The sequence below is a fragment of the Grammomys surdaster genome, unplaced genomic scaffold, assembly GCF_004785775.1.
Source record: "Grammomys surdaster isolate TR1022 unplaced genomic scaffold, NIH_TR_1.0 578, whole genome shotgun sequence".
NCBI classification, from domain to species: domain Eukaryota; kingdom Metazoa; phylum Chordata; class Mammalia; order Rodentia; family Muridae; genus Grammomys; species Grammomys surdaster.
Window position 1 is genome coordinate 245,365 of NW_021604997.1, and position 12,053 is coordinate 257,417.

At 38.2% G+C, this 12,053-nt stretch overlaps 1 protein-coding gene across 4 annotated transcripts in view; it reads right to left on the reverse strand.

The window, feature by feature from the left end:
* Positions 1 to 11,293, reverse strand: part of LOC114633329 (bile salt sulfotransferase 1-like) — a 38,393-nt gene extending 27,100 nt beyond the window's left edge. For all 4 annotated transcript variants that reach the window (XM_028781915.1, XM_028781916.1, XM_028781914.1 and 1 more), the window contains exons 1-3: positions 11,133 to 11,293; positions 9,845 to 10,053; positions 8,155 to 8,281 (exon numbers count right to left, since the gene is read on the reverse strand). In XM_028781915.1, coding sequence (XP_028637748.1) covers positions 8,155 to 8,281; positions 9,845 to 10,053; positions 11,133 to 11,268 — 472 coding nt within the window. In that variant the 5' untranslated portion in view covers positions 11,269 to 11,293. The remainder of the gene's footprint in view (positions 1 to 8,154; positions 8,282 to 9,844; positions 10,054 to 11,132) is intronic.
* Positions 11,294 to 12,053: the final 760 nt, after the last annotated feature.

Consider the following 12,053-nt stretch of genomic DNA (forward strand, 5'->3'; position numbering starts at 1 on the left):
ATTTGCTTCTCCGTTGACTGGAGAAAAGGCAGCACATGTTATTCAACACTGCCTTGAGGCATGGAGTGCCTGGGGGAAGCCTAAAATTCTTAAAACGGACAATGGGCCAGCATACACTTCTCAAAAGTTTAGACAATTTTGTCGCCAAATGGAGGTAACCCATCTGACAGGCCTCCCTTATAACCCTCAGGGACAGGGCATCATAGAACCGGCTCATCGCACTCTTAAGTCTTATCTAATAAAACAAAAGGGAGGAGTCAAGGAGACTCTGCCCTTAGTGCCACGAGTCACCGTTTCTATAGCACTTTTTACTCTCAATATTTTAAACCTGGACAGTCAGGGCCATTCGGCTGCTGACCGTCACTGTTTAGAGCCTAACAGGCCGAAAGAGATGGTAAAATGGAAAGACATTTTGAACGGACAATGGAAGGGCCCAGATATTGTTTTATTAAGAGCCAGGGGAGCGGTTTGTGTGTTCCCACAGGAAGAAGACAACCCGTTTTGGCTACCAGAGTGGCTGACGCGGCGACTTGCGATATTGGAAGGTGACACCCAGGCGGACCCTCCTGGCTCTGATGACAGCCCTTGTGCTGATCCAAGGGATACAGGTTCCTAGTATATCGGGGAAACGATGATGGACCATATTATCTGCCTTTCCAAAACCCATACCAGTCAGACATAATGTAACTAATCTGTCCAGAAAATTGTTTTAATATCTTACAGGAAATTGGTTAGAAAACTTCTGTGAGACACTCAGAAAATGGAGAACAGCTGTGGTGAACATCAACTTGACGCGCGTGGATCTGTCCCTGACTGAGGGACTGTCCTCCTGGAATTCTTCAGCTTTCTTCTTTTCTTTTCTTTTAAGTGGGTGGGAGTAGGCCTGTTTGGTAAGCCCTATGTTGCGGATCAATATTCATCCTTTGGTTGGATTGCAAACTCAGAGCTCAACAAAATTTTGACAAGGCTATTATTGGCCAGGTGCTTGTGACCAAAGAACTAGGGGCTTCCCCTGCAGTGTGGCTATCACTGCTTCAAAAATAAGTAGTCTCCCCCTCATGAGTGGTGGTGCTAAATGTTAGGCCATCAGCATTACACCTCAAAGGATTTGCCCATTGTACTGGGTCGGTGAGGAGTCTTGGCCTGGCTGATTCTTGTCTGTGTAGCTGTGGTACCTGAATTTTGAGACAAACAGCCCTTGCACCCCTAGGAGATGACTCCATTGCACAGGGATGGGTGTTTGCATCTCTTTCTGTTTCCCTTAGTCCTTGCACTCAGAGGACTCGCTTCCATTGCACCTGATAGGGTAAGGGAGACTGTCTTAAACTATTAGTCCTTGATCGCTTATTCCCCCAAGATGGAATTTGCTTGATCGGCCTTGAGTTTGAGTCATGACTGGTACCACCCTAGACAGGCCAAGGACAGCCAGATAGACAACTCCATCTTTTTGTCTCCAGGCCAGTTGCCAATTGGTCCCAACGACGGGAATAAGTTGATCCCATATGCCAGAGATACACCACGAGTGGTGAGTCTATCCAGTAACAGGCATTACGAGTGGCCACAACCTGGGGCGCACATTCTGAGAATGCCAGGTGTGGGTGCGCGACCCTTGTAGCCTAGACAGAGAGCTCACCATTCTTTGGTGCTGGCTGTGGAGAAATGTCAACTAGCCTAAGACACGGGACATTGACCAGTGCCTGTTTAACAAAACAAAAAAGAAATAGCCAGTAGACAGATTCCTCAGCCACTGTACCCAGGGGCTTCTGATAAAGACACCTGGTAAAGCCTCAAACATTTCTATACACAGTCCCTGCCCACTAAGGTGTTCGTTCCATGGATAGAAGGTCTGGAAAGTCTATAACGGAGTGGACGGATAAGCCTCGGCCACCTAAGATAGGGCAGCCGCGGGTGGGGAGGCTGACCCCGTGACGGGTAAGAGTTTGAGCACCGCCCTCTAAAGAGACTCAGACCCGCCATGAGACCCCCAAATAGGGGAGTTACGAAACCTTCCCAGGGATCTCAACTACCACCCTCTACAATAAAACAAAAAGGGGCAGATGTAGGAAGCCGCGCATGCGCTGGCTAAAGCCGTGTTTGCCTGACATCCGGGATTTTTCCTAGTGAATAGGTGAATTGCGCATGTGCCATGGAAAAGGCCTGCCAAAGTTAAAGCCCATCCCATGGCGTTTGGCATGCTACAAGTAAGCAGCCAATCAGAGGTGAATGCACCGCTCCAAGGGTATATTAAGCAGTGCTTTTCCTGGGCCTGGCATCTTCTTCCACCATTTTGTATTTGGGAATAAACGTGTTTTTACGGAAGGATCCTGGTGTGTGTGTGTGGTGCGTTCTTGCTGGCGAGACGATTACACGCGCGCCTCACAACAATTAACTCACATAACTTAATAACTTTCCTATCTACCAACAAAGAATTGAGAAAAAAATCAGAGAAGTAAGTCTGTTTACAGTTGCCTCGAGAAAATACCCTAGAATAAGCATAGAAGAGTTGGCTTGTTTGAAAAAGATATCCACTGAAAAATTCAGCCATTTGAATACTTGGTGCCCAATTGGTGGATGTTTTGGGAAGATTTGGAGTTGTGAACTTGCTGGAGGAAATGTGTCACTGGAGGTTAGATTTAAAATTCATACAAAATGGTTAGAGGCACAGTCCTAAATGGCACATTATAAAATGACCTCTAATGCTCAGAGATTATTGCAGAAGAGAGAGTGGAGTGAATGTAGGAGCTGAAGGATAAAGAGAGAAGTGCTATCAAATGCTGGCTTGTGAGCATGGCAGAGTAAATTTATCAAGTAAAATCATCTGAAACTGGCATTCATCAATGATGACTCACGTGTTCGGGAAATGATTCATGGACAATAACTAATCCCTGTTGAACTGCTAGATACTGAAGGATTCAAGATGACAGGATTCTGGGTATACAACTGTCTTCATTTGTATACCTACTGACATCCCTACTACATTTTCAATAGGTAGTTCAACCCCACAATCTCACAGATGATTCTGATCATGGTTATACTCATGGGTCACAAATAAAGAGATATGAATATTTTAAAAGAGAACTATAGGGAATGGAGTTTAATAAGGACTGAGGGATATTAGAGGGGGTGAAGGGTTTCAATAATCAGAATGTAATTTATACATGTATGAAATGTTTAAATAACAAATTTAATAATAAATTCATATGAAAGCAAAAAAAAATCCCCCGATAGTCAAACCAATTTTGGACAAAAGTTCCTTATTTTAAGGTATACTACAGGTATATAGTAATTAAAAACAGCATTGCATTGTTACAAAAACAGACATAGAGATTAATGGAATAAAAAAAACAAGACATATGTTAATATAAATGTAGGCTCCTTATACTTGACAAAATAAGAAAAATATAAATTTGGCAAAGATAAGGTCTTCATTAAATGGTGCTTTCGAAACTGTAATGCTATATGTAGTAGAGTTAGTTTACATCTTAATCCCACATTCTTCAAACATACAGACACAGACAGACAGAAACACACACACACAAACATACACACACACTCACACACACACACACACACACACACACACACACAAACACTCCTCAATCACAAGCGTATCAAGAAACTCAACAAAAGCCTCAAAAAATATGAAACTGTTAAAGGAAACAGTAGTATAGAGGCACAGGTAAGGACATCCGAAATAGGACTCATCCCACTCTGAAAAAAAGGCCAAAAATGGACAAGTAGTACCTTGCTAAATTAAAAGGTTCTTAAGAAAAAATGGAACTCATTAGTCATGTGAAGATGCAGGCTACAGAATGGGTGAAGTCCTTTGCCACTTACCTGTTTCTAGGAAATGTGTTTGTAGAGTCTACAAAGAATTTTTTAAAAATACAACATCAGGAAAAGAAACAATTGGAACAAAACCTGTGTCATGGAACCCAAGAGTTCTACCAAAAAGAGAAAAACAAATGTCTCATCCCCAATTTTTAAACTATTCAGCATTATTAGCCATCAAGTAAATGACGCGAAAACTACTTTGAGAGCTCATCTTACTCCAGGTGGAATGGTCATTGTCAAAAACAATAATAAAAATAAATATATAAAAAAGACAAAATGTGTATGAAGCCTTGGGAAAAGAAAAGAAAATCTAAATATAAAGAGATGAGAAAGGAGTAGATTCAGGTAATTAGCAAAAGTATTGAAAAATAATATATGGCTAATTGTTTTAATTCTAGGTCTGTCATAGAGTGTTGGTTTTGATGGTGCATAGTTGAGTGAATTGAGGTGATAACGAAAGTGTAACAATGTGAAGTTTCACAACTTCTTTTTGAATATGAATTCTAGCTATATATAAATTCACTAAGTTACATGGAATTTGAGTATCATTAGTTTTGGTGTATTTTATTTATTTAAAATTTCTTTATAAAATTTTAAATAAATTTTATAACATTTTTTAAAAGATTTTAAAAGAAAATATGGGGGAAGAGAAATGCTGGTGTGAGTACACACTCACACAGTTTTTGAAATTACTGTGAACTTTACTCAAAAAGCTGAAAACAGATTTTCATGAGACCCAGTTATCCAATGTTAATTTTACACAAATTATTTAGGTATATACTACTATATACCAGGTATATATTAGTATGGACTTAGGTGTGTATTACTTCATATTTTGATGTATAATATTATATACTTAGAAGTAAACTACTATTTATTAAGTGCACACTACTATGCACATAAGTGTATAATACTATGTACTTAGGTGTATTCTACTATGTAGTTAGGTGTGTACTTCTATATACCTAAGAATATACTCCTAACACGTAGTTGAACATCTGTACTCATGACAACTCTACTCACAATAGCTTGGAAACAGGTTCAGTCTGTGTGCCCGTCAACTGAAAAATAGATAATGCGTACTAAATAAAATTTCATTCAGCTATAAAAATAAAATTATGAACTTCTTAGAAAAGTAGATGGAACTGGAAAATATACTTAATGAGGTAACCCAGGCACAGATAGACAAATAGTATATGTGCTCTGTCATATGAGTAAATCTTAGTGTGTTGAACTTGAAGTGCATATAAAGGACAGAAAACTAGAAAGAGGCCATTAGAAGAAGAACAAGAAAAGGACACTCTAAGGAAAGAGACATTCCAGAACACTTATAATATAGGAGTGGAGGGAATGAATATGAGTATGAGTATGAGTATATGCAAAAATGGAATGATAAGATGAAGGATGTAATTAATTAAAACATGAATATATGATAATGCATTATGGAAGCTCACTAGTTTGAAAGCTTATAGAAGTCATGTTTTTAAACGAAAACTCCATTGCTAGTGTTAGGAAACCTTTCTAGGAGTTGTTGCCTGGAAAATGCCTGAGAATCCAAATAATACAGGCAATTATCACTATTGTCAGTTGCCCACAAAAGTCATTGGTAAGGCCCTATTGCTAAAGATATCATTATACAGTTATCATTGGACATAAAGAAAACAAGCTGGGAGTGGTCTGGACTATGTCTTGCTCCTGAGTAGCCCTCACAGTGTTAGGCCGAATGTTATTAGAAGATTGGCCTCTACAGTCACTCAGCTGTGGAAACTGTGATCTATACTTTACCCAGCTTTACAAGATATGCTCATTGGTCAATAAAGGCTATTGTGCTATGGTGAAAATAGACATTTTTTGATTTGTATTGAGAAGAGTTCAGAGATAGTCTAGTCAACATGGTCAAATGCTTATGTTGGGAAGGGAATAGATCCTTGTGTGTAAGCTATCTTTGTTATTCTGATAAATGGACATAATGTGAACATCAAATTCTAAATAGCCATGCTTTTCCCATTATATATGTCTACCATCAGCATGATCAAAAGATGTTTCTTGTATTTGGCAGTGGTGATTTGAGACTCAAAACTAGCAAACATGCTGAGAATAAGTGACCTTTCATGTTCACCATAAATGAGGCATCTTTAGTCCACAGTATATACTTAGGAAATAATAAGAAAAAAGGTATGAAATTTTTTTTTCGGTAGAGTAGCTACTGGTAAGGTTCTCATGTTCCTGCAAATGACACATTCCCTTTGGTACTGTAAGCAACCCCAGTGGAATTTGTTGGGTCAAAACCACACACATCAAGAAAAGGAATATGAAAGTAGAAAGGAGAGCTACTTGGAAAAAGGAACAGATCAGCAAGAATGGGAAAATGCAAGGATGTTAAGTGGACTATTATTGCTATCAAAATACCTGTACACATGCATGGAAATATTAATAATAAAACACTATGTTAGATATAATCAATATATTTCAATAAAATTCATAGAAAAAAGAGGCATAAGGAATCACTTCTCCTACCTATGAAAATATTTTTGAGACCAATAATAGATCAGGATTTACAGTAGCCAGAAAAATGCATTTTATTAAAAAGGTGGATGGTCAAGCTAACATATACGATGTTTTGTAATGGAAGCCATTACAAAAAAGACTAAGAAAATCCACAAATGAGAAGCATGGAAGGAAGAAAATAGCATTTGTTATTTTTATGTTGCTGTAATAAAACAACAACATGAAAAACACAACTTAAGGAAGAGAGAGCTTGTCCATGGCAGGAAGAGCTATAGAAACAGGAAGCTGGGATTTCATTTTCTTTGCTACAAGCAGAAAGCAGAGGGAATACACTGGAAAGTTCATATTAGTTTAATCTCTCAAAGCCCACCATGAATTGAATACTTCCTCCAACATGGCTGTGCCTCATAAACATTCTGGAAAAGCACCACCAACTGGGAAACATGTGTTCAAATGTGGGGGCCTATGTGGGACATTTCTTACTCAAATGAAGACTGATGCATCTACATTAAGTGGGAAAGATGAGGTACTCAAAATGGTGCTGAAATTGTATGCCATGGGGCAAGCTGTGGCTGTTTCCTGTTCTTTGGTGATGTGTGAGAACAGAAAGACATCACAATCAGGTTTGAAATGGTGATGAGCCTTGGACCCATAGACTGGTTGAATGTAGAGGTGCAAAATGGAGTCTACAAAAGTTCCTAAATGGCTAGAGATTTAGACAAGTTAAGTAATCCACATGAAATTTTGGGTTTGAACCTCAGCGTCAAATAATAAAGTACACAGTAGGTGTTTGTAGTCCTAGAATTCAAGACGTAGCAGAAGGAGGAGCCAAACTTCAAAGTCATCCTGTACAATATAGAGAGTTCCAGGCTAACAAAATAGTCTCTGAGACTTGGTATGGGGAGACTCTAGGGACTCTATGGTGGTGACTCTATCAGAGTCTCTTCACAGTAGGAGTTATGGAGTCTACAATGCCACCTCCTGTTGCCAGGTAGGACTCCCAGTGGAAGGATAATGACAGCAAGAAATTCACAAAACATTTGGCCACAGAGTGTCCTGTCTACACAAAGTGAAGGGACAAAGATGGGGCAGAGACTGAGAGAATGGGCAATCAATGACTAGACAAAATTGAGGTACATATCATGGGCAAAGAATAAAAAAATCTCGGACACTATTATTGATACTCTGATTTGCTTGCAGACAAGAGCCTAAAATAACTATACTCCGAGAGTCTATATCCAGCAGCTGACTAACACAGATGTAGAAATCCACAGCCTAATATTAGGTACAGCTCTAGGAGACTTGTGGGAGAGTTGGGGTAAGAATTGTGGGACCCAAGAGGCTAAGAACTCCAGAGGAAGATCAATAGAATCAACTAACCTGGACCTTTGGGTATTCTCAAAGACTGATCCACCAACAAAAAGCTATCATGAGCTAGACATATGGCCCCTTCATGTATGTAGCAGATATGCAGCTTGGTCCTCAAGAAGGTTCCCCAACAACTAAAGCCGGAGCTGTCCCAGACCTTGCTTTGTGTCTGTAGATCCCATTCCCCTTACTTGGCAGCTTTGTTTGGCCTCAGTGGGAGAGGATGTACCTAGTCCTGCAGATACTTGATGTATCATGGAGGGGAGATACCCTGGGGGCACCTACCCCTTTTCAGAGAAGAGGGTAATGAGGAAAGGATCTGTGGGAGGGGGTACTGAGAGGAGAGAGGTGCTGGATATGGGAATATAACATGAATGAATAAATAAACTAATTTTAAAATGTCTCTGAGTTTCTGCCATCACCCATATTTCACAGGCTACTCACCATTGCCTTTGAGGAACCATTCAAAATAAGTCCCCAGTGACTCTGGATTCTTCCCAAGTTTTGCCTTACTCCAGAAAAAGTAACCAGAAACAAGAATATCTCTGGGATTTCTGATGAGATAGATAGCCTTAAATGAAAAAAATGTAGATGAAAGTCAATAGTCACTCCTTACTGTTTAACTGGTATAGTTTATAAGAAATGTCAGAAAAACATGCACAGGTTTCTAAAAAACGTTTATCATTTTTATTGATCTTTTACGGTTTATTATCTAAACCAGAGTGATTCAACAGTTGTAATGATCAAACAATCATAATTGTTTATCCAACACCAAATGCCCAGCCCATAAAATATACATACAATTAACATTGGACTGTTTAAGAAGGTTGTAGTGAAGGATTTAGGAAGATATAAATTTCTTTATAATATATTGATTATTTATTCATTTAGTAGTATGTTGTATATGGTAGAAACAGATAAACATATATCTATATATGAATATATAAACATTAGAATACATTTAGGAATGTGTTTGTGTGTGTGTGTATGTATGCAACATGAATTAATAAAAAAGAAAACATAAATTTGAAAGAGAGAAAAGAGGAATATATATATCCATGAGTTTGGAGGAGAAAGAGGAATGGGGAAGTGATGCATATAATTATGTTTTATTATTATAATTTCAAAACATAAAAGAAATAAATTAAGAGTTATTATTTTTTTAAAGACATATTTATTTTATGTACATGAGTGCACTGTTGCTGTCTACAAACACACCAGAAGACATCCCATTATGTATGGTCATGAGCCACCATGTGTTTTCTGTGAATTGAACTTAGGATCTCTGGAAGAGAAGTTAGATCTCTTGACCATGGATTCATCTCTCCAGCCCCCAAAGTAGTCATTCTTAGTAAAAAGCTGCTTTGTATTTTGTACCAATTATTCCAGAACTCATGTATTTAGGTTTCAGTTTCCACAGCCAAAAGTTTTCCAAATCCAGAGATCCACATATGCATATATGTGAATGGTCACAAATTCATTATGACATTTTAAGGAGAGATTATTCTAAGTTTGTCTTTGCAGTTCGAACATTAACTATTTATACATTCTATGGTGGAGGGACTCACAAAGAACTTTCTTACTAACTTGGGGCTATGACTGGTCAGACCATAGATATCTCTGATTTCTTCTAGTGATTCTCTTTCAGTTTCATGGGAGATTCATATGGCTACTAATCTCAATTGAGAGCTAGAGACAGAATGACACTGTGTGTACCACTGGCCTTTGTACATTGATGCCTAGTCAGGCTGCTTCCCTAATGAGCAACTGTGTCTTAGGTGATTCACCCACAGGACTTGGGGTATATGTAATAATTAAGACTGGCTCATTGGCTTTGATGACAATAATAAAGTAATATCGACTGTACACAAGAGTTTCAACTCTGTTTGACCTATATATGTAGTTCCTGAATGTTTTAATGTGATATTTCACATTATTATTTAAAATTACCCAGGATCACTGTGTGATGGTCCACAATCTGGTACTCTAAACTAGTCTGAGGTGGAAAAACTTCAGCATCACCTAGACAATGAGATCCCACCTTTACATTTCTGAAAGAGCTCCAAAACACGTCAGGGTAAAATAAGTTCAAAGAGAATTTGGTCAACGAAAATCTCAACCACTGGACACTGACCTTGGCCTTGGAACTAAAGAGAGACTTGGGGAATAGATGGATAGGAAGATGAGAGTTCATGAGTCGTGGTCCTTCCTTATTTATTAATTTAGGATATCCTATATCAGTTTCTAGCCAGGGTGTACGCTGCCAGATGGGCACAGATTGGAACCACGTGGGATCTCCCTTAGTCTGAATCAAGCGGACAGTCTCAGCCAGCCAGTTTGTTCCTGGATGAAATGGAAAAGTGACAATCACTCATTTCAAGAGTACTTGTGAAAAAGCCTCAAGTAGAATATATATCCATACAATTTACAGTTATGCCAATTTTCAAGCATACAGACTTGTGGTATTCACAATGTTTACATGGTGTAAGTACTAAGTATATTCACGCAGCATATTCTCGAGGCGTCATTTTGCAAAAGTGGGACAATAAACTTAGTAAACACCAACCTGCCCATGGAATGGCTCCTCCTGTCCTGGGTCATCATCGTTCTAGAGTCTGGTGGAATTAATTTGATTATCCCAGATATTTCACAGCAATGTAGTGTCTGCCCTCTGACACTACATCCTTTAATGTAGTTCACTGCCATTGAGATGTACTCATGCTGCAGTGTATAACTGAGTACTTTTGTTAAGTTAAATAAATTTCTTTATGAATATTTATCACACACATTTTCATTTGTGTTTATATACTCACTTTTCAGTGGACGTTTTTCTAGTTTCCTTCTCTGAGTTACTGTCTGTTTTTTTTTTTTTCCTGTATTCCCACTGCCTTTGGATTTTCTGTGTCATGGTGCTTTCTATATCAGCAGTGTAATCCTTACAAATGTTCAATGCTTCTTCAACACAGCAAATATTAATTCCCCAAACCACCATAAAATCAGTTTTTGGTTCCTTCATTTTCAGAATCCTTCCCCCTCCTGGACAGGGTCCATCATAATTCTATCTAACACTCTTCTCTTTAACTCATCCTCACACAAATTCCTTTATCTCTTGGTGCTATTCCTTCTGTTTATACTCATCACTCCCCCTCTTCTTCTATCTCTTCCCCACAGAGAAAGATAGCAATGCCAGATTCTGCCTCCGGGTCCACCATCATTGTTCTGGACCCATAACTGATCATCTCTGCCAAAATAGGTCAGATGAGAGGTCTTTCTCTGAGTGTCACACACACAAATCTTCATGACCACAAATCATTTTATAATTTGGATATGTTGAATACTCTACTCATCATCCAAAATGAATGAGGATCAAAGCTCTAACCTACCTTATACAATTCAGAATCAGTCTTACTTATGATCCTTACCTGACTTTGGGTAAGTCAATATGATCAAGTCATCTTCTTTCAATACAAACTTATTACGAACATCTTCCAGAATTTCTTTTCCAAACCCTACTGCTGGAAAAGCTATTCCTTCAAACCAAGTATAGTCTGACATCATGAATAGCTCCTTGTAGGTGCTCTTCAGCTTATAGCAAATGCTGAGAGGTAAAATTTATAGTGCAGGTAAATAAATCATTAACATTCTCTAGATAGTTATGAAACTAGCTACTGATAGGAAAAAATAAAAACAGTAACCCACAGTCAAAGGTAACTTTATTGAGCAATTTTGAACTCATACAAAGAACATTTTGCAGCATTTGTGAGCCAGAGTTCATAACCCTAAAGCAGAAACTAAGTAAGAAGCAATAGAACATAGAAATGCAGGTTAATTTCAAATGTTTTCTAATACAATTTAGCTTTTGAAGGATTTTTAAATGTGCAGAAAAATGACAGAGATCATACAGAAAATTTCCATGGCAATTCTTTTTTTAAAAACAAATAGTGATTTCTTTTGAGAACCTCATACTACACAGCTGCCCTTCTTTCCCTCAAAGAACTTCCTCTCTGTCACGTATTTATGATGTCTTTTTAAATATTTGTTGCCACTTATATATGCACACATGTATAGACAACCTACTGATTCCATTTCTTTAGTCTTTTATGTGACGTATCCTGAGGTGTCCAGTTGAGATTTAAAAATCGATGTGAGATTTCATCTCCATACACAGTTTATTCTCAATCTCTTAGATGTTATTTATATGAAGTATTTCTTCTTTTTGGGTAAAACCATATAGAATTTCCACTAGCCTCTTCTGTGTGCCTTCTAGTGCCATTATTCTGGGTTGTTTGTATACTGTTAAGATTTCATGTGTCTATTTTCTCTGTAGTGTCTAAGAGAAATAT